The sequence below is a fragment of the Muntiacus reevesi genome, chromosome 7, assembly GCF_963930625.1.
Source record: "Muntiacus reevesi chromosome 7, mMunRee1.1, whole genome shotgun sequence".
In the NCBI taxonomy this organism is placed as follows: domain Eukaryota; kingdom Metazoa; phylum Chordata; class Mammalia; order Artiodactyla; family Cervidae; genus Muntiacus; species Muntiacus reevesi.
In genome coordinates this window covers 49622111-49648079 of record NC_089255.1, presented here as the reverse complement: position 1 = coordinate 49648079, position 25969 = coordinate 49622111, and the positions used below count along the sequence as shown (strand labels likewise).

General features: G+C 35.3%; 1 protein-coding gene across 9 annotated transcripts in view; it reads left to right on the top strand.

Annotated features, from left to right (window-relative positions):
• RNF111 (ring finger protein 111) overlaps positions 1-25969 on the top strand; it is an 80682-nt gene that overhangs the window by 13299 nt on the left and 41414 nt on the right. For all 9 annotated transcript variants that reach the window (XM_065940859.1, XM_065940855.1, XM_065940860.1 and 6 more), the window contains exon 2: positions 16716-17614. In XM_065940859.1, the coding sequence (XP_065796931.1) occupies positions 16735-17614 (880 nt within the window). In that variant the 5' untranslated portion in view covers positions 16716-16734. The remainder of the gene's footprint in view (positions 1-16715; positions 17615-25969) is intronic.

Here is a 25969-nt window from a genome sequence, read left to right as displayed (position 1 = left end):
TGATCTTCTTAGCCTTTTAGCCCTTTTTGGGTATATAGTTGTATCTTGTGGTTTTAATTTACATTTCCCCGATAAGGGAAACTATTGAGCATTTTTTTGTGTACTTACTGGCCATTTGTATATGTATGTGTTTAGAAAAATGTTAAATATTGTTTACCTGTTAATGGTGAGCTTGTCTTACTGAGATGTAAGAGTTTTACATATATTCTGGATTCAAGTTGGGTGTGTATTTGTGTAATATATACATATAAATTATGTGTTGTTGTGTTGTTCAGTTGCTCAGTCATGTCTGACTCTTTGAGACTCCATGAACTGTAGCACACCAGGCTTCCCTGTCCATCACCGACACTCAGAGCTTGCTCAAACTCTTGTTCATTGAGTTGGTGGTGCCATCCAACCATCTCGTCCTCTGTTGTCCCCTTTTCCTCCCGCCTTCAATCTTTCTCACCATCAGGGTCTTTTCTGATGAGTCAGCTCTTCACATCAGGTGGCCAAAGCATTGGAGTTTCAGAGTCGGCATCAGTTTTTCCAATGAATATTCAGGATTGATTTCCTTTAGGATTGGTGGGTTTGATCTCCTTGCAGTCCAAGGGACTCTCAAGAGTCTTCTCCAACACCACAGTTCAAAAGCATCAATTCTTCAGCACTCAGCTTTCTTTATGGTCCAACTCTCACATCCATACATGACTACTGCAAAAGCCATAGCTTTGACTGTACTGACCTTTGTTGGCAAAGTACTGTCTCTGCTTTTTAATATGCTGTCTAGGTTGGTCATAAATTTTCTTCCAAGGAGCAAGCATCTTTTAATTTCATGGCTGCTTTCACCATCTGCAGTGATTTTGGAGCCCAAGAAAAGTGATGGGACTGGATGCCATGATTTTAGTTTTTTGAATTGCATGTATGTACATGTAATTTTCTCTGTCTTAAGCATGCTATCTTGACTTTTTCTTTTCTTAATGGTATTAATGGTATCTCTGAAGAGTAGAAGGTTTTTATTTTGATAAAGTCCAGTTTATTAGTTAAAGTGTTTAGTCTTTTTTGTGATCTATGAAATCTTTGCCTGTGGTGTGATCGCGTACATTTTCTACTCATTTCTTTTTGAAGTGTTAGCTTTTAGGTTTAAGTCTGTGATCTGTTTGACTTATTTTTTGTCTCATGTGAGGTAGGAGTTGAAATTTCTCCCACATAATTCACTGGTTGTTCCACCACCATTTGTTGAAAAGACTGTCTCCTTCCCCATTGTCTTGGACCTGTTGTTGAAAATCATTTGATGATATGTGTGAGGCTATTTCTGGACTTTCCAGGCTATCCATATGCTAATAGTACCCTGTTTTGATACAGTTGGCGTTAATGTCATCTTGCTGTTTGTTTTCTATTTGTTCCATCTCTTCTGTTCCTTTTTTCTCCCCATTTCTTGCCTGCTTTTGACTTGAGTTTTTTCAGAGTCTGCTTTCAAGGAATAATAGTTTATTTCATATATAATACAAGAAACTTACAGTGGTTTATTCTATTTGCTTCCGTCCTGTGCTTTGCACTATTATATTGACATACATTTTACTTTTGCATGTTATTAGTTTGGGGAGAATTTCTTTGTTGAAATTTGAGAGTGATGTCTAGAGAATTATTCTTGTGAAGATGAGTATCGATGAGGAAGATGCTGGTAGAACTCACTTTTTCTCATTCTACTTTCATTAAAATGACCACATAGTGATGATTTATGAAAATCATAAATTAAATATTTTAAATTTGATCAATTCAGAGCAGAAAACTTTGATATTTAAGGCCCCCAAAAAGGATGGTTATATCTTATATTCTTTTTGTAGAACTAGACCAGAATTACAACTTGGAGCATTTGTAAGTGACTGTCTCTGAATTACGCAGTTACTGACTTTAGGAAAATTATTTGGTGAAAAATGTAAACATTCCTCCCTTATGTTTTTAATCTATATATAAGGTAAACTTAGTTGTACTTTATATTAAAGTTTATGCTTTTAAATAATTTTGCTCATCTCATTCTAAACTTTTATTTTCAGGTCTTGATTTTTGTTATTCAGTTTATATGTAATTCTTTTTCAACTTTGTGTCACTTGAGACTATGGTGAACATTCCATTTATGCTTTCATGTGAAATCATTGCTAAAAACAGCAGTTAGAATTCATGGTGTAGGCTAATTTTTAATTTTACTCCTCATTTTATGTTGCTGATTATCTGTACATTTCCAGACAAGTTTTGGGACTGCTCTTTATTCTGTTTTAACTTCTAAGTGTGTTCTAGCTTACAGTTCTTCTCTGTCTACTGAAGGGTAATGAAGTTGAGACTGTGCTGCTTGATGAGAGTGATAGGGAACTTAGTGTTACAGGTAGAGGTTAAGGAGAACATAGGGCTTTAGTTCTTGTGAAGTAGATTCCTCTGTCTCAGATTAAATTCAGAAAACTTCTGGGAGAAATTTTGTAATTCTGTGGACCTTTGTCTCTTCTTTCATATGCTGATAAGTATCCCAAGAAGTCATCTTGGACTTCCCTGGTGGTTCAGTGTTTGAGAATCCACCTGCCAGTGCAGGGTATATGGGTTCCATTCTGATCCGGGAAGATCCCACATGCTGTGTGGCAGCAAAGCCCATGTGCCACAACTACTGAACCTGAACACTGCAGCTACTGAAGCCCTCGTACCTAGAGCTGATGGTCTGCAACAGGAGAAGTCACCATAATGAGAAACCCAAGCACTGCAATGAAAAGTAGCCCCCGCTCACCACAACTGGAGAAAACCTTTGTGCAGCACAGAAGACCCAGTACAGTCATAAATAAGGAGATAAATAAATGAAGTCATGTTATTTTCTTCTTTTATTCTTAACAGTATTAATAATTCTAGACATAATTGTTTGAAGTGAAATGGCATCTTTGAAGATTATATGCTGTCTTTCAGAAGATCATGTGTTGTCTTTCAGATCACGGGGTTTTAAAATTTTGTAGGTGTACTTCATCATTAAATATGTAGTTCATTCAGAGAACTTCTGCTGTGAAAAATAGGGTAATCAAGTCTCATTCCTTCCCATTTCATTTTTCCCTTTTATTCTTCTGAAAAAGAAGAATAAAACCCTTCCTTGGTACAGCCTCCCCTTCGGAATTGAATTAGATTCTACTTCAGTGTGTTTCAGTGACTCTGTATTTTAATTACCTACTGATAGGTTTCTCTATCTGCTGCACTTGCTTGGGCTCCAAAATCACTGCAGATGGTGACTGCAGCCATGATATTAAAAGACTCTTGCGCCTTGAAAGAAAAGCTACGACAAACCTAGACAGCATATTAAAAAGCAGAGACAGTACTTTGCCAACAAAGGTCAGTACAGTCAAAGCTATGGCTTTTGCAGTAGTCATGTATGGATGTGAGAGTTGGACCATAAAGAAAGCTGAGTGCTGAAGAATTGTTGCTTTTGAACTGTGGTGTTGGAAAAGACTCTTGAGAGTCCCTTGGACTGCAAGGAGATCAAACCTGCCAATCCTAAAGGAAATCAATCCTGAATATTCATTGGAAAAACTGATGCTGACTCTGAAACTCCAATGCTTTGGCCACCTGATGTGAAGAGCTGACTCATCAGAAAAGACCTTGATGGTGAGAAAGATTGAAGGCGGGAGGAGAAGGGGACAACAGAGGACGAGATGGTTGGATGGCACCACCAACTCAATGAACAAGAGTTTGGGCAAGCTTTGGGAGTTGGTGATGGACAGGGAAGCCTGGCGTGCTGCAGTCCATGGGCTCGCAAAGAGTTGGACATGACTGAGTGACTGAACTGACTGAATTTCTTAAGGACAAGTCTATGTCTTATTCATCTTTTGGGACAGTCTAGCACATTAAGATATTTAGGAGATGTTTATTGCATGGTGTATTTGTTTGCTATGGGTTCCATAACAAAATACCACATTCTGGGTGACTTAAACACCAAAAATCTATTTTGTCACGGTGCTGGAGAATAGAAGTTCAAGAACAAGTGTGTCTCTATGAGTGTCCAGATTTCATCTTTTCATAAAGGACACCAGTCATATTGGATTAGGGCCCACTAATAATGACCTCATTTAACCTTAATTGCTTCTAAAGAAGTAAAAGGGCCCTATATATAGTCACATTTTGAGATACTGTGGGCTAGGATTTCAACATATGAATGTAGATGGATCACAGTTCAGTCCATAACACATGAATTTTTTGATTTCGTATACATTCTAGCTGAAGAAGATTCGTTATGGTCTAACACCAAACCAAGATTGTCAAGGTTGGGACCAAAGATTTCCGAGTTTGCATCAGAAGAAATGGCTTAATTCTGGTGTTTTGTCTTAATGTAATTGTAGTATATATTTTATGATTAAGACACTACAGTGTTTAGTACTTGGAAGTACTACCTAACTGTTCTCCTGTAATAAGTTTTCTTTCCTTTATTCTTTATATCACAAAACATGATACAATACACAGTCACACACAGTATATATTTAATGATTAAGACACCGTTTAACATTTAGTGCTTGGAAGTACTACCTAGCTGTTCTCATATGATATAATAGTTTCCCTTCCTTTATTCTTTATGTCCCAAAGGCATATTAAAACACAGTCACACACACATCTGGGCATATGTGCTTTGTGTACATGTTGATTGTTAATGTATGGTTGCTGAACATTTTAACCCAGGAGATACATTTATTAATTAAAGTATTTGGCTTCCCTGGTGGGTCAGTGGTAAGGAATCCAACTGCAGTTCAGGAGACCTGGGTTTGATCCTTGGGTCTGGAAGATCCCCTGTAGAAGGAAATGACAACCCACTTCAGTATTCTTGGCTGGAGAATACCAGGGACAGAGGAGCCTGCCAGGCTGCAGTCAATGGAATCACCAGGAGTTGGAGAGTCAGATATGACTCTGCGGCTGAGCATGCACTTGGTATTATCTATGTGTGTTGACTTTGTCTTCTGCTGTGGAGTCATAAAAGCAGCTTTTCAAAAGTACTTCTATGTGTTTTTTAAAAAGTTAGAAAGCTTTAAGGCATGCTTGTTGTAGGACATCCAAATAGGGAAGAGTCATTAGGTTCTTCTGTTTTATTCTGAACTTAAGAAAAAATGAACTCTCTGGATGCAAAAAGAAAGGGTATCATCAAGAAAACTGCAATGGACAAAGAAGTGTGTTTGAGAACTTCTGCTTACAGAAATTGCAGTCTTCTTAGAGCCTATTCCTCTCCTTCGTTTTCATCTTTGTTGCTATCATCATCGATAATATTTGTATTATTTTGCTGTAACTGCTGTTATTTCAGTCTTACCTTACTTTTCTATAATGCTGAAATTTTTGGTAATCATTTGCAGACTGTCAGGGCAGGTAAAAGATTAGGAAGGTTGGACCCTTTTTCCAAATTGCTTTTGCTGAATTTGGGTTCCAAGTAATGGAAATTGGAGCTTTTAAATCTATTTCTTCCTTGAAACTTTATTAAATATTTTAGAAAATGGATGGACCTGGATCATGCAAAGAGTTTATTGTTGAATTATCTTGGAAAACCTGATTTGCAATAGTAACTGTAGCGCTCTGAAAAGGTTTTAGTCAGAACAGCAGAGTTCATCCTTGTAACAGTTAAAGAAAGTCAGTGATACAGGTTTTCTGAACTTTCCAATTTCTTGTCTTAAAAATTCTATAGTTCAGCCTTTGTTCTCCTATTTATACTTAGCAACTTAGATCTGAGGAACGATACCCACTAGGGATTAAAGTTTTTAAATAACAAAGCCGAATCTGTTTCCTTTTTTTTTTTTTTTACTATTTGGTTATTTTGCTCTTTGAATTTCTCAAATAAAGACATTATAGATAGAAGTCACCTGTGTTTTCTTTATCAGTTGAAGAAACTTTGCATTTTAGGAATATAGTTTCATATTTTGAAGATATTTTGTATTTTTAAAAATTTTGTGCTTTTTACCATTTTTGTGAATTTATTTGCAGTTTTTTTGTACTATTGACATTGTCATCTTGTACATTTTCAATGGAAATTAAGATGATATTGTTAGTCACAGTTGACATGTAACATGTTAACCATGGTAAGCAACTAAAAATTACCCATATTATTATAAATATGTTTGAAGCATGCTGTACGCTTCTTTTATTGAGAACAGTCTGTCTTCTGGAGGGCTCAGAATCATGATTCAGAACATGAGCTTTTATTCTTTGCTTTATTTCAGTATTGCCCTCAGAATCTTTTCACATAAATAATGTTATTTAATCTAGACAAACTGCTGACTCTTTAGTTATTGGGACAAGTGCTTTAGTTCTTCTGTCTTCTAATATTTAGGTGCTGCCACCAGTGTTACATCTGTTAAATCCAAACAATACTTACCAGTATTAGCTTATTGGCATTAAATATAAAATAATGTAAAAGCTTATTAGTATTAAATATGAAATAATAGTTTCTGAGTATTGAATTGCATGTGACCTTCCTGATAATTATTTTTAACCTTCATAGACTCATTTCTGTTTAGGTTCTGTTCTCAGGAGTTATATAAATCTGACTTCCAAATAAATCGAGTATTTAGTTCTGCTTTATAGAAAGAGAAAAGGGGAATTATTTCAACAACATGGTAAAACTTGAAGAGTATTTTATGTGAAGGAATTATAAGTTGCTGAATCATAAAAGATATAACATATTTTAACATGAGTGTTTGCTTGGGTGGGAGTATGAAGTTTAGGACCAAGTGTGGTATCAGCAAAAAACAACATTCATTCTGAAACAGCATAATTCTGTAGTGTTTTGCAGTTTGTGGTTCTGACTCGCTTGTTGAGTAGTGCTCTGAAAAAATGTTAAAGGTTTCAAGGTCATATTTTGGTATTTTGGCTTAAGTTTGGTTGATGCTGGATATGCAACTCTTGATTTGGTAAATAAGTTCTCCTTCTTTCACACGACCCTCCACTCCTAAAACCACCTTTTGCCCCCACCACTGCAAAGCCTTCTCCCTGGTCTCTTCTTGTTTTCCTTGCACATTTTTTATTGTTGTATCTATTTATACTCTGCCCACAGAACCATAAAGCCCATTATAGGTAGTGATTCTTGTGTATGCACTTTAACTGGTCATTGCATTTGCCTTTGATGTAGACTTCTAGTCATTCTGTAATTAATTGAATAACTGGGCATACACTATATCAGTGAGAAATTTTCATTTTGACTTTCTCAGCCTACCGTCATTTGGATCCACCCTACCTATCTTAAATAGTATTTCCTGCTTCTCACAAGGATGTGCTCACTGCTTTGTTGAGGTTGTTCTCTTCAAAGAGTCTTGCGTAAGTCACAGTAATTTTTATTTTTGTATTTTTTATTTCTCTTTACTTCTTTGGCATCATTCAGCATATGTGACTGTTTATTCATAAGTAAAAGACCAATTCTCTTAAAATTGCTGACAAAAATTAGTTCAAATTGTTAAATTTGCTCCGCTGAAGATTTCATATCTTATTTAACAGTATAGTTTAATTCTACATTTAGCTCTTGCATATTGTTAAATTTTGGTAAGATATTAGGCAAGTTAAAGTAGATACCTTTCCACTTATAGAAGTCTTTTTATTGGCCTCTGTCACTTTAAAAATAAAGAATTCTCAATTCACTGAGTTCCAATTGCCAAGGAAACCTGGAGGCCATTTGAAGTTCAGTTTTGCAAAGTGAAAGTTTAAATAATAGTAATCTCTAAGAGTAGTTTGTAAATTTGAAGCCTTTTGGAAGTTGACAGATTGATTACTTGAATGCAAGATTGTGGAGGTTTGTTTTCCTTGCACATTTTTTGACTTTTTACTGATACTTTTCATTTAACTCAATAATTATTATACTTTAATTGGTGAAAGATTTTGTGAAATGGTTTGATAATAGATTATTACTTTCCAAGCATGAAAATTTTCTTCATAGAGATAAGTTCAGAAACAACATGCCTAGGACTGTAGAGTAGTATCATTAACTAAAAAGGATAATCACCTCTCAAATTTGACAACTTCATTCAAATTTGCCAACAGTTGATTGCCACCTATCACTTTCTGCCTTATTTTGTCATTAAACCGTCCAGGACAGGTGGTCATTTCTGGTTACTAAGGAGAAATTTTATGCTTAGTCAAGATTCTCATAAAAATTATACTATCATATATTTGATTTATATAGAAATCTGCTAATAACAAAGTTGTGTCCTAGTCTAGAGGAAAAATAGAACATAGTTCTTTTTTCACTCCTTTAAAAATTCTTCTACTTTGATTTCAGAAGTGGCAAATGATCATTTTATAAAAAATTCAAACCATGAAGGAATTTGTTACATAAAAATACATATGCTCCTAACCTGTGCTTTAAATCTCCATCCACAGTTACAGTCCCAAACTAAGTGTATATTTTTTTGTGTTTTCTCAATGCATATATAAACATAAGTTGTTTTACAAAAAAGGACAACATTTTAACAGACTTATTTGCAATCTGCTTTTAAAAAATTATCGTACAGAAGCTGCCTCATTTTCAAAGGCTGCATAGCAGATTATTTTATGCTTATGCCCTTAATTTTTAATTGATGTGTAGTTTATTGATAATATTTTGGTTTCAGGTGTACAACATAGTGGTTCAGTGTTTTTATAGGTTATACTGCATTTAAAGTTATTATGAAATACTCTATGGCTGATTCATATCAATGTATGACAAAACCCACTGGAAAAAAAAAAGTTATTATGAAATAACTTTAAAATAATGGCTGCGTTTCCCGGTGCTGTACAGTATATCCTTGTAGTTTATTTATTTTATACAGAGTACTTTGTACCTTTTAATCCCCTATGCCTATCTTGGTCTCCCTCCTTCCCTCTCCCCACAGGTAATCATTACTTTGTTCTCTGTATCTGTGAGTCTTATTTCTGTTTTATTTTTTAGGTTCTACATATAAGTGATAACAGAACATACCCTAATTTTGTGTTTGTTGTAAAATTACTGCCTCATTTTAAAAAAGGAAAAAAAGTTTGAGTTCAGATTTGCCCTTTCACTTCTACCCTCCTCAGTTACACACATAGCCATATAGTTGCTGCTATTATTTTTTTTTTTTTCATTTATTTTTATTAGTTGGAGGCTAACTACAGTATTGTAGTGGGTTTTGTCATACATTGACATGAATCAGCCATGGATTTACATGTATTCCCCACCCCGATCCCCCCTCCCACCTCCCTCTCTACCCAGTCCCTCTGAGTCTTCCAAGTGTACAAGGGCCGAGCACTTGTCTCATGCATCCAACCTGGGCTGTTATTTTTAATTAAATATTATTTGAAGTTTCCAGTGAGCAAAATGATGAGAAACTGAATGTAGACAGTATGAATTTGAATTAATCTTTAGATAAAATTTTTAAAATTTATCTTCTAATTTATAACAGAGCCAATTTGGAGTGTTTGCTGATTCAGAAATGTGGTATCTCTCCACTTATGAGGAGTGTGTTGTACAGTTCTATAGTTTATTGCATATAGGCGTTTTTTTGTCGATTCTTTCATTTTTTTCTTGATAGAATATATTTTATATACTAGGTAATTAGCAATATCTTTATATCTCACATTTCATGTTATAATATGAACTCCAAAGTCCAAGCCAATGCACAAATGTCTAACATTTGTGCATTGTACCCTATAATTTGTAATACTGCCTTCCTAACCAGTTGAAATTGACTGCCAGATACTCTTCAGACTTGGCAGGATAGAGACACCCTTCGTTTTGCTACTGGCCATGATAGTAACACAATCATGACTACAGCAGTAGACTTTTTATAATATGTTGAACTCCACCCAGTTTGTACTGATAGGAGACTTAAATAGGTGCTAGCTGAATTTTTCTTTGATGACTAATACTTAGGGATTTTAGAGTACTTTAAACAAGACAAACAAGAAAATCATTAAGTTCACTGAGGAATAGAAACCTATTATTGGAAAGACATTTAATTTCTCTTTTTCCAAAAGTAGTATGTCTTGTATTAGAAATTAGGGAGCTGAAGCGTCTTGCTCCTCAGCTAATCCTCCATAGTAAAGGAGAGTTTAGAGTATTTTTTTCTTAAATTTATTTGTTAATTGGAGCAAAATTACTTTGCAGTGTTGTGCTGGTTTCTGCATACTGCATCATAGAATTTTTAGCGGTCATAGGTCTTGTGCCAAGAAACCTTTGTCACTTTAAGGTTCTGTAGAAACAGATGATTTTATGCCTTTCTTTGACTCTTAAGGATTTCATTTATTTTTAGGTATAAGGGAAGACCTTAAAGATTGTGTACCTTATGTGTATAACTGCTGCTCTGAAAAAGGAATAACAGCCATTATGCTAGGCACTGTGGTAGGTACTCTCATTAACCCCAAGTACTTTTATGAGGTCACTACTATTATTGTCCCAATTTTATAGAGGAGAAACAGTGTTAGTTTAAATAATATGCCTTAGGTTACATAGCTAGTCACGGCCAGAGACTTGAATCCACGTCTGTTTAGTACACAAATGAAAACACTTAACTTTGGTTGTCTATTTACTCCGTTTTGTCAGTGATCCCACTTAAATGTGGATTATAAACTTCCCTTTCACTCAGTATCTTTTGTTGTTCAGTTGCTCAGTTGCGTCCTACTCTTTGTAACTCCATGGATTGCAGCACGCCATGCTTCCCTGTGCTTCACTATCTCCTGCAGTTTGCTCAGACTCATATCCATTGAGTCGATGATGCCATCCAACCATCTCATCCTCTGTCATCTCCTCTTCCTGCCTCCAGCGTGAGGGTCTTTTTTAATGAGTTGGCTCTTTGCATCAAGTAGTCAAAGTATTGGAGCTTCAGCTTTAGCATCAGCCCTTCCAGTGAATATTCACGGTTGATTTCCTCTAGTATTGACTGGTTGGATCTCCTTGCTGTCCAAGGGACTCTCAAGAGTCTTCTCCAGCACCACAGTTTGAAAACATCAGTTCTTTGTCACTCAGCCTTCTTCCTTTGGGCTTCCCTGGTGACTCAGCTGGTAAAGAATCTGCTTGCAATGCTGGAGACCTGGGTTCAATCCCTGGGTTGGGAAGATCCCCTGGAGAAAGAAACATCTACCCACTCCAGTATTCTGACCTGGAGAATTCCATGGACTATACAGAGGGTCGCATAGAGGCAGACATGGCTGAGCGACTTTCACTTTCAGCCTTCTTTATGGCCCAACTCTCACATCTGTACATGACTACTAGAAAAACCATAGTTTTCACTATATGAACCTTTGTCGGCAAAGTGGTGTCTCTGCTTTTTAATATACTGTCTATGTTTGTCATAGCTTTTCTTCCAAGGAGCAAGCGTCTTTTAATTTCATGGCTGCAGTCACCGTCTGCAGTGATTTTGGAGCCCAAGAAAATAAAGTCTAACTGTTTCTATTGTTTCCCCATCTCTTTGCCATGAAGTGATGGGACCAGATGCCGTGATCTTCTTTTTTTGCATGTTGAGTTTTAAGCCAGCTTTTTGATTCTCCTCATTTCACCTTCATCAAGAGGCTCTTTTTTTCCTCTTTGCTTTCTGCCATTAGAGTGGTGTCATCTGCATATCTGAGGTTATTGATGTTTCTTCCAGCAGTCTTGCTTCTAGCATGAGCTTCATCCAGCCTGGCATTTCACATGATGTACTCTTGATTTCCCTGTTGGCTTAGAGGGTAAGGCATCTGCCTGCACTGTGGGGGACCCGGATTCGATCCCTGGGTCGGGAAGATCCCCTGGAGAAGGAAGTGGCAACCCACTCCCAGTGCTTTTGCCTGGAAAACCCGATGGATGGAGGAGCCTGGTAGGCTACAGTCCATGGGGTCCCAAAGAGTTGGACATAACTGAGCGACTTCACTTTCACTTTCTTTCTTTTCACTCTTCTAATAAGATAATTAAGTGGGGTGACAATATACAGCCTTGACATACAGCCTTGGCATACTCTGTTGTTCCATGTCTGGTTCTAACTGTTGCTTCTTGACCTGCATATAGGTTTCTCAGGAGGCAAGTAAGGTGGTCTGGTATTTCCATCTCTTTAAGAATATTCCAGTTTGTTGTGATCCACACAGTCACAGGCTTTAGCATAGTCAGTGAAGCAGAAGTAGATGTTTTTTTGGAATTCTCTTGCTTTTTCTGTGATCCAGTGGATGTTAACAATTTGATCTCTGGTTCCTCAATTTGATCTCAGTATCCTTTGAGTATATATTTTTCCTTAATATTTTCTCAAAGTTCTTAAATTCGCTATAGCTTTTTTGGTTATTATTGTAATGCCTTTATTTCCTCTAGCTTCCTAGAATGTTTTGGAGATATAAAATATCGTTGTGTTGAAATCTTCCTCTTGGTGGTTTGGTTAGTCAGCTAGTTCTCTACCCTAAGTCTTTTGAGGTCAAGTTTGTACTGGGAGGGTGGGGCATAAGACTTCTGCATTCAGAGAGTAAACCTGAGATGAGATAGTCAGACCATGTGAACTCTAAATGTAAACTTGGTGCTCTCTGTGCTTCTTGGTTCCTCTTTACCCTTTCAGGGGAGATAATGATCCTGAGCAGACCTCTCCTAAGGCAACTTTCAGAGTCTGACAGTTCTAAGCTCCATTGTCCTATATCTTCATTATCCTATGTCTTCTTTTCTTTTTTTTCCATTTAATTATATGAGAGGGACTTCTGGGCTTCCCTGATAGCTCAGTGGGTAAAGAATCCTGCAGTGCAGGAGGCCCCAGTTCAATTTCTGGGTTGGGCATATCCACTGGAGAAGGGATAGGCTACCCACTCCAGTATTCTTGGGTTTCCCTTGTGGATCAGCTGGTAAAGAATCTGCCTGCACTTCGGGAGACCGGGGTTGGGACGATCACCTGGAGAAGGGAAAGGCTACCCACTCCAGTATTCTGGCCTGGAGAATTCCGTAGACTGTGAAGTCCATGGGGTTGCAAAGAGTTGGACACAACTGAGCAACTTTCACTTTAACATATGAAAGAAAATAAAGAGCAAACTTATTTCTAGTTCATTTTCTGAAAACTTCTAAAACTTTAATAGAAAATTTAAAATTATCTTATATATTCCTTTTAAAATCTTGTTCCTTTAGAGTTCTGTAAAATTATTTTTATTTAAAAATTTAAAATATTGTGTTAATCATAAAAATATATTTATCATTGGTAGTGAAGGTTCATACCAATAATGATGACTCTTTCTAAACTGTATCACTGTATTGAAGTAACAGCTCCTGAAAGTTGTATTGATAAACTTAGTGGGTTTTTACCCCCATTATTAAACTTATACATCACATAAGCTTAATTTATAATGTAAATTGCCAAATCCTAACCCTAATTTTTAGTTTTGAAAGTTAGCCTTTTTAGCTGTTATCTTCTTTCACGCAGGATTTACTACTCATTCTGTGTCCTAAACTAATATCAGGAGTAATTGGTATGCTGCTGTTATGAATAGCAGTAAAATGATTGAATCAAACCAGTACAAAGAAGAACTAGTATTATGGTTTCAGTATTGAAACACTGTATAATATCAAACCATTCATAATACGGCCAAGGAACTAAATATATCTAGTACAAAATTACCTTTATAAATTAGATTAACCAATAATTTTTACAGAAATAAAAGACGGTAATCTTATTAAATAGCAAGTAGTTCAGAGCATTCTTTATTGATCCTTTGTGTCAATTTTGTTGCTTTTTTAGTTAAAAAATATAGAATTGATATTTATTTCTTTTCATGACCTTCCTCCTCTTCTTTTTCTTAGTTCAAAGTAGAGCATACATTTGTACTCCCTTGGTGGGAACATCTCAGGTAATATGGGATGTTAGTATTGGATCTAAGGACTGTGTGACAGTGGAGAGAACAGTTACTGGCATACAAATGCACATACATGCGGCACCATACTTACTTCTCTCCCTTACTCCACACTTCTCTCTCTTACTCCCTTTCCACCTTGAATTGGGACTACAAAATTCACCAAAAATCAGAGCAGAGTTAACGTAAAGAGTTCATTATTTTGGCCTTGGGGCATAAACTAATGGAAAAGAAATTGAATATAGTAAATTATGCTGTGAATCATTTCTTTGTAAATTCTCTTATGGATTCCAGTTCTCAAAATTTATCTTGTTCTTTTGGCAGATTTTTATTGCCTCTCAGGATCTGCTTTCCCAAGACCCAGAGGGTGATCGTAATGATCTGAGGCCCAGAAATCTTGATTATGGCTTTACTTTTTGGCAACAGCTTTATTGAGATATAATTCACATACCATACACATCTCACTCTAAGTGTACTGGACTCAGTGGTTTTTAGAATATGAACTGAGTTGTACAGTCATCAGAGGAGTCTTTAAATAAGTGGTCTTCTATGACTTTTTTTTTTAGCATGGTGTTTTTGAGGTCTGTATAATGTTGTAAAGTGAATCAGTACTTCATTTCTTTTGATAATTGAGTGTTAATCAATTTTGTGGACTTACTTATTCATCAGTAGATGGACATTTGTATTGTTAACTTGTTTTGGCTCTTGTGAGTGGCTATAATGATACTATTAATATTTGTGTATAAAGTTTCATGTGGAAATATATTTTCATTTCTCTTGGGTTATGCCTTGGAGTGGAAGTGTTGGATCATATGATAACTCTATGTTTAATCTTTTGAGGAACTGCCAAACTACTTTTCCAAAGTATATGTACCATTTTACATTCGCACCAGCAATGTGTGAGGCTTCCAGTTTCTTTACTCCCTTGTCAGCATTTGTTATTATCTGTAGTTTTTATTGTAGCTCTCCTAATGGGACCTACTTGAATCTTGAATTACATATACCTGTGCCTTACTGTGACTTGTTTTTCTTGCATTTAATTTTGGTGATCCTTATATGACTGACTGCCTCTTACAGTTTGCTCATTGCTTTATACATATGTAAACCCATCTTTTGTTCCTCCTTTACTGCTGATCCTGCTGAATTCCAGACAGGGCTTGATGATTGATCTTTGATACAACACTACCTGTCCTTGAAGAAGATAGAGATTTTGATAGCTTCGTATAGAAATAGGTTGTTTCAATTTTTAATCACTGTCATCTCTTTATCTATTTGATAATAGTTACAAACGAAAACATGTACCTGTGACGTTGTTTATTCCTGTAATTGTCAATTGTGGAGAAGAAAAATCTTGCTACTAAATATCTATCTTGTTTTCCTCCTTTTTTCGGAAGTAGTTTACAAAGTGGGTGTTAAGTACAAAAATCAGCTATGGTGTTAGAAGTTAGAATAATAGTTAAAACTCTTGGTGGGTGGAGTGACTGGAAGGGGATTTCTGGAATGCTAGTTATCTTACGTTTCTTGATCTTGGAGCTAGTTACATAAGTGTGAGAATTCATTGGCTGTAAACTTAGAATATATGTGTTTTTGTTATTCCTCAATAAAATCTTAAGTTAAAATTGTTAACATTGTTTAAATCATTTTTAGCACTAGTAAAGGTCTTCATTTGTCTTACTAACTACCTTTTAAATGAGTATATTTCCATTTAAAAAATGTATTTATTTTCAATTGAAGGATAATTGTTTGACAATATTGTATTGGTTTCTGCCATAATCAACATGAATCGACCATAGGTATGCATATGTCCCCTCTGTCTTGAACCTCCTTCCCACCTCCCATCCCAAGAATGTATTCCATTTTGAGTCATGATATTTAATACCTTACATTATCACCATTCTTGTATATACACTGCTTTGATGTAGATGTTTTAATTTCAGGTTCTCTTGTTAGGGCTTCCCAGATGTGCAGCTCATAATTTTAGAGATACAGTGATTTAGGTTTTTAGATTGGCTGTTGAGAGTTTGATTTTTATGTTCTGCTGTGTTGCTTTAACTGAGTGATCTGAAGCAATTCAGTCTTGGCTTTTTTGTTTCTATATGTATCTAAAACTTCATGAAATGTAGTAGTTGTGTCTACTTTCTATTGGTGAGTTGAGTCTCGTTAAGGGACTAGAGTAGTGTGACGGAAAGAACCACAAAAGAGAAGCTATATTTATATTCATTATTTATAGTAATCATCTATCACAGTAACCATCAAGATGTACAGAAAGTAAAAAAAAAAAAATATGTACAGAAAGTATTTGATATAATTATCTCTTTAAAATGTGATAAAAGAAAAACATTATTGACTAATCAAAGTCTTTTGAATTCTGATCCTTTTATCTGTTTTTACTATAATAGGTTTTGGAGAAATTGATTTTAACCAAATATATTATGCTGCTGATGTTAGGAAGATACAATAAGATCAGCTTTTTGATTAAGATAAGTTTTGAAGTAGACTTAAGTTCTATGTTTTATGATCTTTACTCTGTTTCTAAAAATTGGATCTGTAAGAGGTATCAGAAAAATGACTTGTTATAGCCATTTTATATCCTGATGAGAAAAAGGCATTTCTGCCCTATTACAGGAATATTTGTGCTTCCCAGTTGACGCTTGTGATAGAGAACCTGCCTGCCAATGCAGGAGACTTAAGAGATGTGGGTTCGATCCCTAGGTTGGAAAGATCCCCTGGAGGAGGGCATGGCAACCTACTCCAGTATCTTTGCCTGGAGAGTCCCATGGACAGAGGAGCCTGATGGGCTATGGTCCATGGAATCACAAAGAGTTGCAGAGTCGGACATGATTGAAGCAACTTAGCACGCACGCACAGGAATATTCTCAGTCGATATGAGAACTCTGTAAATATTACAATAAAACGCATTGACAATCTTTTAAATATCATGTTGTGTCTTCTAGGCCTTCCTTAAAGTTTCCCATGTCTCAATGGACTCCTGAATATAACAAGCTGTATACCTTAAAAGTGGATATGAAGAGTGAGATTCCTTCTGATGCACCAAAGACACAGGAGAGTCTGAAAGGGATCCTCTTGCATCCAGAGCCCATCGGGGCAGCCAAAAGTTTTCCTGCTGGAGTTGAGATGATTAATAGTAAAGTGGGGAATGAATTCTCTCATTTGTGTGATGATTCTCAAAAACAAGAGAAGGACATGAATGGTAACCAACAAGAGCAAGAAAAAAGTGTTGTTGTGAGGAAGAAACGCAAAAGCCAGCAGGCTGGCCCTTCATACATGCAAAATTGTGCTAAAGAGAACCAGGGAATATTAGGATTGAGACAACACCTAGAAACACCAAGTGATGAAGATAATGATTCCTCTTTTAGTGATTGTCTTTCTTCTCCTTCATCTAGTCTACATTTTGGAGATTCTGATACTGTGACTTCGGATGAGGATAAAGAAGTCTCTGTAAGACATTCCCAGGCAATTTTGAGTGCTAAAAGTAGAACTCATAGTTCACGGTCCCATAAGTGGCCTCGGACTGAGACAGAATCCGTTTCAGGATTGTTAATGAAAAGACCCTGTTTTCATAGCAGTTCATTAAGGAGACTTCCATGCAGAAAGAGATTTGTGAAAAATAATTCCTCCCAGAGGACACAGAAACAAAAAGAGAGGATATTAATGCAGAGGAAAAAACGAGAAGTGTTAGCCCGAAGAAAATATGCGTTGCTCCCCAGTTCTAGTAGTTCCAGTGAGAATGACCTCAGCAGTGAATCCTCTTCCAGCTCATCAACTGAAGGAGAAGAAGATTTGTTTGTTTCTACCAGTGAAAACCACCAAAACAATCCAACTGTTCCCTCAGGTAAAGATTTTGTTCCTTAAATTTAGTATAGCATGGAAGCTATTGCATTGTGTTTGTACTTATTTTCTCCTACATTTGGTGATTTCGTTATATTTAAAAGGAATATGAGTCTCTATTAACTTTTATGTTTAACTTTTATGTTTAAGCTCTATAAATGACCAAATTTATTTAGCCATGACCCCTCTTCTGAGATACAAATGTTTAAATTTTCTAAAATTTTAAATAGAAAATTGTAAATTTTTCTATTTTTCTGACAAAAATGAAGCAAGAGATTTTATTGAGGGTTGTTTTGAAAAAATATTCTTTTTATACATATCAGATTATATTTTATGAATTGTTGACTTATGGTACAGTTTCTTTTTTTTCCTGTAGTGCTTCTTTAATGTGTTTACCTTTTATGAGTACCTTTTTAGATAGCTATGTGACAGATTTCTTTTACATTCAACCGCAGTTGGGACAATTCTGGTTACTAAAAAAGACTTATATTTCCTTAAGTACTCTGTTCTTTCTGTTTACTATTCCTTTGTCATGTTCTTTATAACCAAAAAATAATTTCAAGCATTTGAGAGGTAGCTTTTATTGTGATACTGAAACACAAACTTTTAGTCCTGACAGCGTTCAGTCAAGCCTGTGATTAGTCAGTTAAAAATAGATTAATCATTAGCTGGAGTGCACCCCTCACCACAGTAAATGTTAAATTTAATTGGAATAAGTTTATGTATAGTCTCTGAAGTGTATGTTACACATAAACCATTTTTACACTTCATAGTAACTTAAGGTAGTTTGATGAAGTGAGCATTGAGGAGTCAAGTCTGAACTGAGGTAAAAGATTACTTTCTTGTGAAATTATAAGGAAAATGGGATTTGAGAGAGCTTGATTTTTATGGGACAAAGATCATGGTTTCCAACTACTGGCAGAACTTTCCCGGTCTTTGCCTGGTGTCTTCCTGTTGAGGGCAAAGCCTACTAGCCTTCTCTGCAGATGACCATTTCTCCCTCTTCTCTCCGTCTATGTGGGTCCCTTCCTTTTTTAAGACTCCCTCTCCCCTTCCATGTTTATTTTTCTATCCTTGCCAGAACACTGAAATCAGCAACCTTGTTCTTAATTTTAGTCTTAGCTATGGTTAGTTCATTTTTTTTTAAACCTACCCAAATACTTGTTTTTAAGAAAGTTCATTGAGATCACTTGAAAGAAGGTTACAGCAGCCATTCCTTGAAGTTTCTTGAGAAAGAGGGAAGTGATAATAGGAATTGTCTTGCTTAAATGTCACATTTTACATTTTTCTCAGGTAATTGGAAAGTGAAGACTAGTTTGGGGAGTAGGAGAAACATAATCTAGTGTCTGCTTGAAATCAGTGAGACAGCATGGTTGGTTATGTAAAGCAGAAGTTCCAAGGAACTGGTATTTGTAAGGAAGCATAAGAGTAGAGTAAATATAGATCTGGATCAGTGTCTTTATCTAGGAAGAAAGGAGTTTGTATATCCTCAAATATTCAAGATAAATTCAAACTCTTAATTCATTTTATTATTTGTTTAGTATTGTTGTAGCATGTGGGTTTTTAAACTTTCTTGTAAGAATTACATTATTTTCAAACATTACCCTTAATGGTTTGTCTCTGAAAACAGATCCAAAAGTTGAAGCCAAATACTCCTGATGTTTTCTCATTTCTAGACCATAATTTTGTTTTAAATTAGTTTTTAATAATAATATTCATTCGGTGTGAAATTTTAAAAGTACCAAGAAAGTATAAAGTAAAAAGTAAGTTTACCTCTTCTTAGGTTCCAGTTTTGCTACCCAAAAGTAATCAGTTAGCAGTTTCTTACTTCTTTCAGAAAATGTGGAAGTATATATAAATGTAGATAAGTAGTGTGGGTTTTAAAAATATCAGTATGTATAGTTACCTCATTAAAAAAAAAAGCTGCATAGTATTCCCTTTGTATACGTGTTCCACAATTTATTTAATCAACTTATTTTTGTTGATATTTGCTACATGCATCAGTATTCAGCGTTCTGCATGCATTTTTTATATGTCTAAGTAAGCATATCTTAAGGAATAATTTGAAAAGTATATCACAGGGTGTATGCATTTTAAAACTGGTAGCAGTTGTTGCCAGGATGCCCTCCAAGGAGTTTGCCTCAAGTTCTTCACGCCCCAACAGTGGAGGATATCATGATAGTAAAAATACCTAGTATTGGAGACTTCCTGGTAGTCCCATGGTTAGGATTCTGCCTGCCAGTGCAGGGGACACTGGTTCAGTCCCTGGTCCAGTAAGATCCCACATGCCATGGAGCAGCTAAGCCTGTGAGCCACAACTACGGAGCCTGCAAGCCGCAGCTACTGAAGCCCAGGGCCCAGAGCCCGTGCTCCGCAGCAAGAGAAGCCACTGCCATGAGAAGCCTGTACACTGCAACAAAGAGAAGCCCCTACTTGCTGCTACTAGAGAAAGCCCATGTGTAACAATGAATTTAGACCCAGTGTAGTCCAAATAAATAAATAAAATTTTAAAAAATACCTAGTATTTGTTGGGTATTTACTCTGTGCTGGTAATGTTCTGGGCTTCCCAGGTGGCGCTAGTGGTAAAGAACCCGCCGGCTCGTACTGGAGATAGTAGAGGTGTGGGTTTGATCCCTGAGTCAGAAAGATCCCCTGGAGAAGGGTATGGCAACATACTCCAGTATTTTTGTCTGGAGAATCCCATGGACAGAGGAGCCTAGTGGTCTATATAGTCCATAGGGTCACAGAGTTGGACATGATTGAAGCAAGTCAGCACGCATGCACAGTAATGTTTTAAGTGTTTTATATGTGTTCTTATTTAATCCTCCCACTCTTTGGAGGTAGATTCTGTCATTATCATTTTCATATCATAGAGAAGCATTTAGAAAACCATTTTAGAATAATTTATATACAGAATAGTTAAATATTGATGGGACTTAGCTGTATTGTCAAACATTTTTTTCTTTTATTCCACTTTATTGTATTTATTTATTAATCTTTATTTTCTGACTTTTTATTTTGTATTGGGGTATAGCTAGTTAACAATGTTACGATAGTTTCAGGTGAACAGCGAATGGTGTATTGTCAAAAATTTTTGAGTACTCTCAAAAAATTGACTTCTTTAGGTTCTTTGAAGTAGGGTTTTCTTCTAGATGTGTTTTTAGCGCTGGCTTTTTGACTCCAGGTCTAGTGTGTTTTAGTGTGTGTAAACTATCAGGGGAGGATTTATCTACTAAACTTTAGTAATATGATTTGTAATGTGGATGGGCATTATCTGGAGTACTGGGACAATTTTTTCATAAGGCTATTCATCAGCGCTTATTGATTATTACTGTAGTGAACTAATGGGAAGAATGTTTTACATGTTAAAGTCTTTTGCTTAACCTTCAAACTCTCTAAGGCAAAACTCTTATAGATAATTAAAGGGTTTTGCCAGATTACCAAGAATGAGTTATTTAAGTCAGTACTTTATATTGTATAACAAATTAGTTCATATGTAGTCAGCAGATTTCTGTGTAATCCCTATTTGCCTTTTGCTTTATCATTATTGTCTTTTAAATTTATTAGAGCTCTCTATTCAAGCCTAGAAAGCCAAAATGATACACAACTTGAGTTGTTGGACATTGAGTTATTTCTCTTTGCCAGTTGGGTAGAGTTTATGCATCCTGTTTTGTTCTCAATATTTGCCAAGAACTTCATGTTTTAAAATAACCTAGTGGCAGCTAAGTTTCAGAGAGCTGTTCAGTGTGCCTTCTCTGAACTGCTGTTTAGATTTCTATTATATAGTACCATAGGCTTTGGTTTCTCCCAATTAACTGTGCTTTTGAGGACCTCCTTATTTTACTAACTTTAAATTAAATATTTATAGATTATATTTCTTCCAGACTTGAAGGAAATGTAAATACCATGTATGTCCCCAAATAAGAGAGCTAGAATATGTCAGTCCTACTTTCCTACTGAGGAGAAAAAAAACAGTTTTGACTGTCTTGAAATATATACATTTACGTATACATAAATATATACATTTAACTATACTTCTATAGTTAAAGAAGTCATTTATCTAAAGTAGTAGTTTTAGTCTTAAAACTAAATCACTAATTTATTTGCATATATAAAATGTTGAATAAATATCAATTTAGAAATATTGCATGTTGGTACTCACATTTCCTGATAATAGGAATTATAATAATAATAATAATTATTATTATTATTATTATTACTCACACATGCACCTTAGGTACCAGTGACTTGGTAATTACTAGAACCACATTTTAAGTTGGACAGTTTTCAAGATCATATTATTCTCATCTTTGTGTAAGATATAGCACTTGCTGACTCCATGAGTGATGCTGTCACTGGAAATTTTATCCCAAGCTACATATACCTTTTTTTGTTATATTATGACTGGAAAATCCATTTTTCATAGGTTTTTTGTTTTGTTTTATATCTCATAGCTGTACACTTTACAGCTTTTAAAAATATATCCAACAGGTGTATATTCATATTTTGTGACTGTGCTCCATACTGTATTGACTTAAGGGTTTTACAAGTGTACTCAACTTGTAAAGATGCTCAACCCTTGGAATTGTAAAGTCCTTACTCTGTGAATTATATCTAAATTCATGAATATTTCTTTTCTAAAAGTAACAGTTTTTGTTGTTATTTTATAATTTTTACATGGGAATTTTCACACTTTTAATATAAAAATGTATAAATACACAATGAACTCTTACATATTCAGAATCTAACTTCAGTTTTCAACATTCTGCCATTCTTATTTCATCTCTTACCTCTCACTTGTTTTTTTCTTTAATGGAGAGTTTCAGAACAGTTTCTGACATCATATCATTTAATTTGTTTTATATACTACATATTTCCTACAGACTGGTAGATCTAAAAGCTTGATTAGATTCAGGTTCAGTTTAGCAACATTTCCTTGGTGGCGCTGTGCACTTTCTGTTGTATCACATGTTAATTTCCCATCAACATTTCATAAAATACTTTTAGCAGCTTTGATGATCTTATCTATATTCATTTACTATTTTTTCAGAATAAACTCTAGCAATATTTAAAGAGATTTTTCATTTTCAAGTACCATTTTGAGATCATGGATTTTGGCATAGTTGATGTGTTACAGTCTTCTTATTCTTTTTGATGTTCAAATAGTTTCATCTTTGGCCAGTGGGAGCATTTTCAAGTTGGTCTGTGTCCTTCTGATACCACTCAAGTAAACTTTGATAATTTCCTTCTCTCTGATATAACAAGATAGTCCAGATTCATCCTTTTCATTTCCTGTCCCAAACCTGGAACTAATCATTCCAAGTACTCCTGATTGCTTTTTATTGAGAAATGATATTTAGAAACTATACACTGGGAACAAAACTGCTCATTGTTCTATTGGGTTATCATTGCTTTTCATCTTTTTTAATGGATGTAGTTTGTAAAGATTATAGAAAGATAAATCATTAATTCATGTGACTATTTCCACTGAAAATTTAGGATTGAGGTTTTTATGTAAGCTTGTGTTTTAGTTTTTGATCTGTTTACTCTTACATTGAAAATCTTGATTCTTAACAATATTAACTTTTATTCTATACAGACTATAAATACATAGACAAGTAAACATTCATACATGAATTTAAATGAAAATACTTATAATTATTACTAACAATAATTCTGTTGAATATAATACAAAATTTTTTCTGTGTGTTTCTTTCTTGCCCTTGGCTGGTTTTCTGTGTGGTTATTGCCACCAATTTAATATGCATTTAGGATCATTTGTTTCATGGTTGCTGCAGGATTTTGTTTTTTTTCTTTTAAAGGATTTGTAAAAATTTTTACTTTTGCCTTTTAATTCTGTGAAGCACATACCTGGTTCTGAAGTCAAAATCACTGCAGACAGTGACTGCAGTCACGAAATTAAAAGATGATTGCTCCTTGGAAGCAAAGCTGTGACAGACCAAGACAGGGTATTAAAAAGCAGAGACATCTCTTAGCTGAAAAAGGTCCATATAGTAAAAGCTGTAGTTTTTCCTATAGTCAGGTATGGATGTGAGAACTGGACCATAAAGAAGTCTGAGCACTGAAGAATTGATGCTTTTGAATTATGGTGCTGGAGAAGACTCTTGAGAGTCCCTTGGACAGCAGGGAGATCAAACCAGTCAATCCTACAGGAAATCAGCCCTGAATATTCATTGGAAGGACTGATGCTGAAGCTCCAGTACTTTGGCTACCTGATGTGAAGAGCCAACTCATTGGAAAAGACCCTGATGCTGGGAAAAATTGAGGACAGGAGAAGGGGGTGACAGAGGATGAGATGGTTGGATGGTATCACTGACTCAATGGACATGAATTTGAGCAAGCTCTGGGAGGTAGTCAAGGATAGGGAAGCCTGGCATGCTGCAGTCCTTGGGGTCACAGAGAGTCAAACACGACTAAGCGGCTGAACAAAATCAAAACTTTTAAATAAGGTGCATTCATTGAGGTCTAGTTTTCCATCTCTGCCCTCTCTTCCTGTCTTTTTCTCACTAATAGTCATTTCTCACTATTTTTGCCTTAGTTTGTTCCATTTTTTCTTTTCAAAAAGATTAGCAAATGTATATATATGTATGTGTATATATGTTTACATACCCACATCCTCCCCTTACGCACAACATAGCTCTCTTTTTCACTTAACAATATATTCAATTGTTAGAGTATAGAGATATATTAGAGGAATAAAAAAATGGATATGAGATGTAGGCTTTCACTCCTCTATTCATTCTTTTTCATTCCTCTTTTATTTTTTCCACAGGTCCACAGTACTTGTTGTATAGTTATATCCTAATTTGTTCAATCAGTCTCCTATTGATGAACAATTTTGCAGACTTTTGCTATTATGAATTGGCTTGCAATGAATAGCTTTTTATGTATGTCATTTGATAGTTTATGCCATTGTATCTTTGGGATAGAATTCTAGGAGGGGATTGTTGGGTCAGAGACAAAAGAGTATGTTATTTTTAAAATACAGCCAAATTTCTCTGTGAAGAAATGTAACCATTTTGGATTCATCAGCGTTGTATGAAAGTGCCTATTTCCCCAAAGCCTTTCCAGCAGCATCTGTTGTTAGATTTTAATTTTTTGGTCCATTTGATAGGGAAGAAGTAGTATATTAGTGTATTTTAATTTGCATTTTTTATGAGTAATGTTTGTGTGTCTTTTCATGTATTTAAAAGTTATTTGCATTTCTTTTCTTGAGATCAGTCACTCCATTTGCCTGTTTTTCTCTCAGAATATTGGTCATTATTCCATCCATTTTTATTTTTTTTCATTTATTTTTATTAGTTGAAGGCTAATTACTTTACAATATTGTAGTGGTTTTTGTCATACATTGACATGAATCCATCCATTTTTAGAAGTTTTTTATGTATATATTAGAGAGATGTATTTTATATTGCACATTTTCCTCAAAATTGTCTTTAGTTTTTGACTCTGCAGTGTCAAAAATTGTTTTGGATTAGTCACATTTATTGACCTTTACTGTTTCTGTGTTTTTAATCATAATTAGTAAAGTTTTTCCCACTAACCCATTTCCCTCTGGCCTCTGTATTGTTTACCTTTTTTTCCCCCCCTTACAAAGCGCAGACCTATTTGATGTTTACCAGGTGGAGAATGGATCCTTTTTTTTATGTGACTATCCAACTGTCCCAAACCAAACCGTTTAAAATGTTCTTTCTCCTATCGACTTGAGATGCCACCTTTGTCATATGTTAAATTTCCATAAGCATTTGGATCTATTTATGGAGCTTTCCTACTATTCTATTGGGCAGTCTGTCTGTCCATGTATTAGAAGCACAGTTTTAATTATAGACTCGTTCATATTTTCCTGATTATTTTCTCCTGTTTTTTCCTCCAAGTGAACGTATAATCAACTTTTTATTTGAGGATGGTGGTAGTGGGGAGACACATGACGATATATTTTTTGGAATTGTGTTTGTAGGCTAAATTAGAGTGAACTGACATCTTTAAGATTTTGGGTGTTCCTATTCAGAGTATGGAATGTCTTTTCATTTACTGAAATGTAGTTTTGATCTTGCAGGGAATGTTTTGTAAATTTTTTATCAGCTTTATTGAGGTATTATTTACCTATCATAAAATTTATCCATTGAGTATACAGTTCAGTGGCTTAGTAAAGCTTAGAGCTGTACAGCCATTGCCACAGTACAGTTTTAGAGCATTTCCATTAATCTCAAAAGATCCCACCTGCCTGTTTACAGTTAGTCTCTGTCCTACACTTACTTCCTCATACAACCTCTAATCTGCTGCTGTCTCTATAGACTTTCTTTTCAGGACATTTCATATAAATGAAATCATACTATAA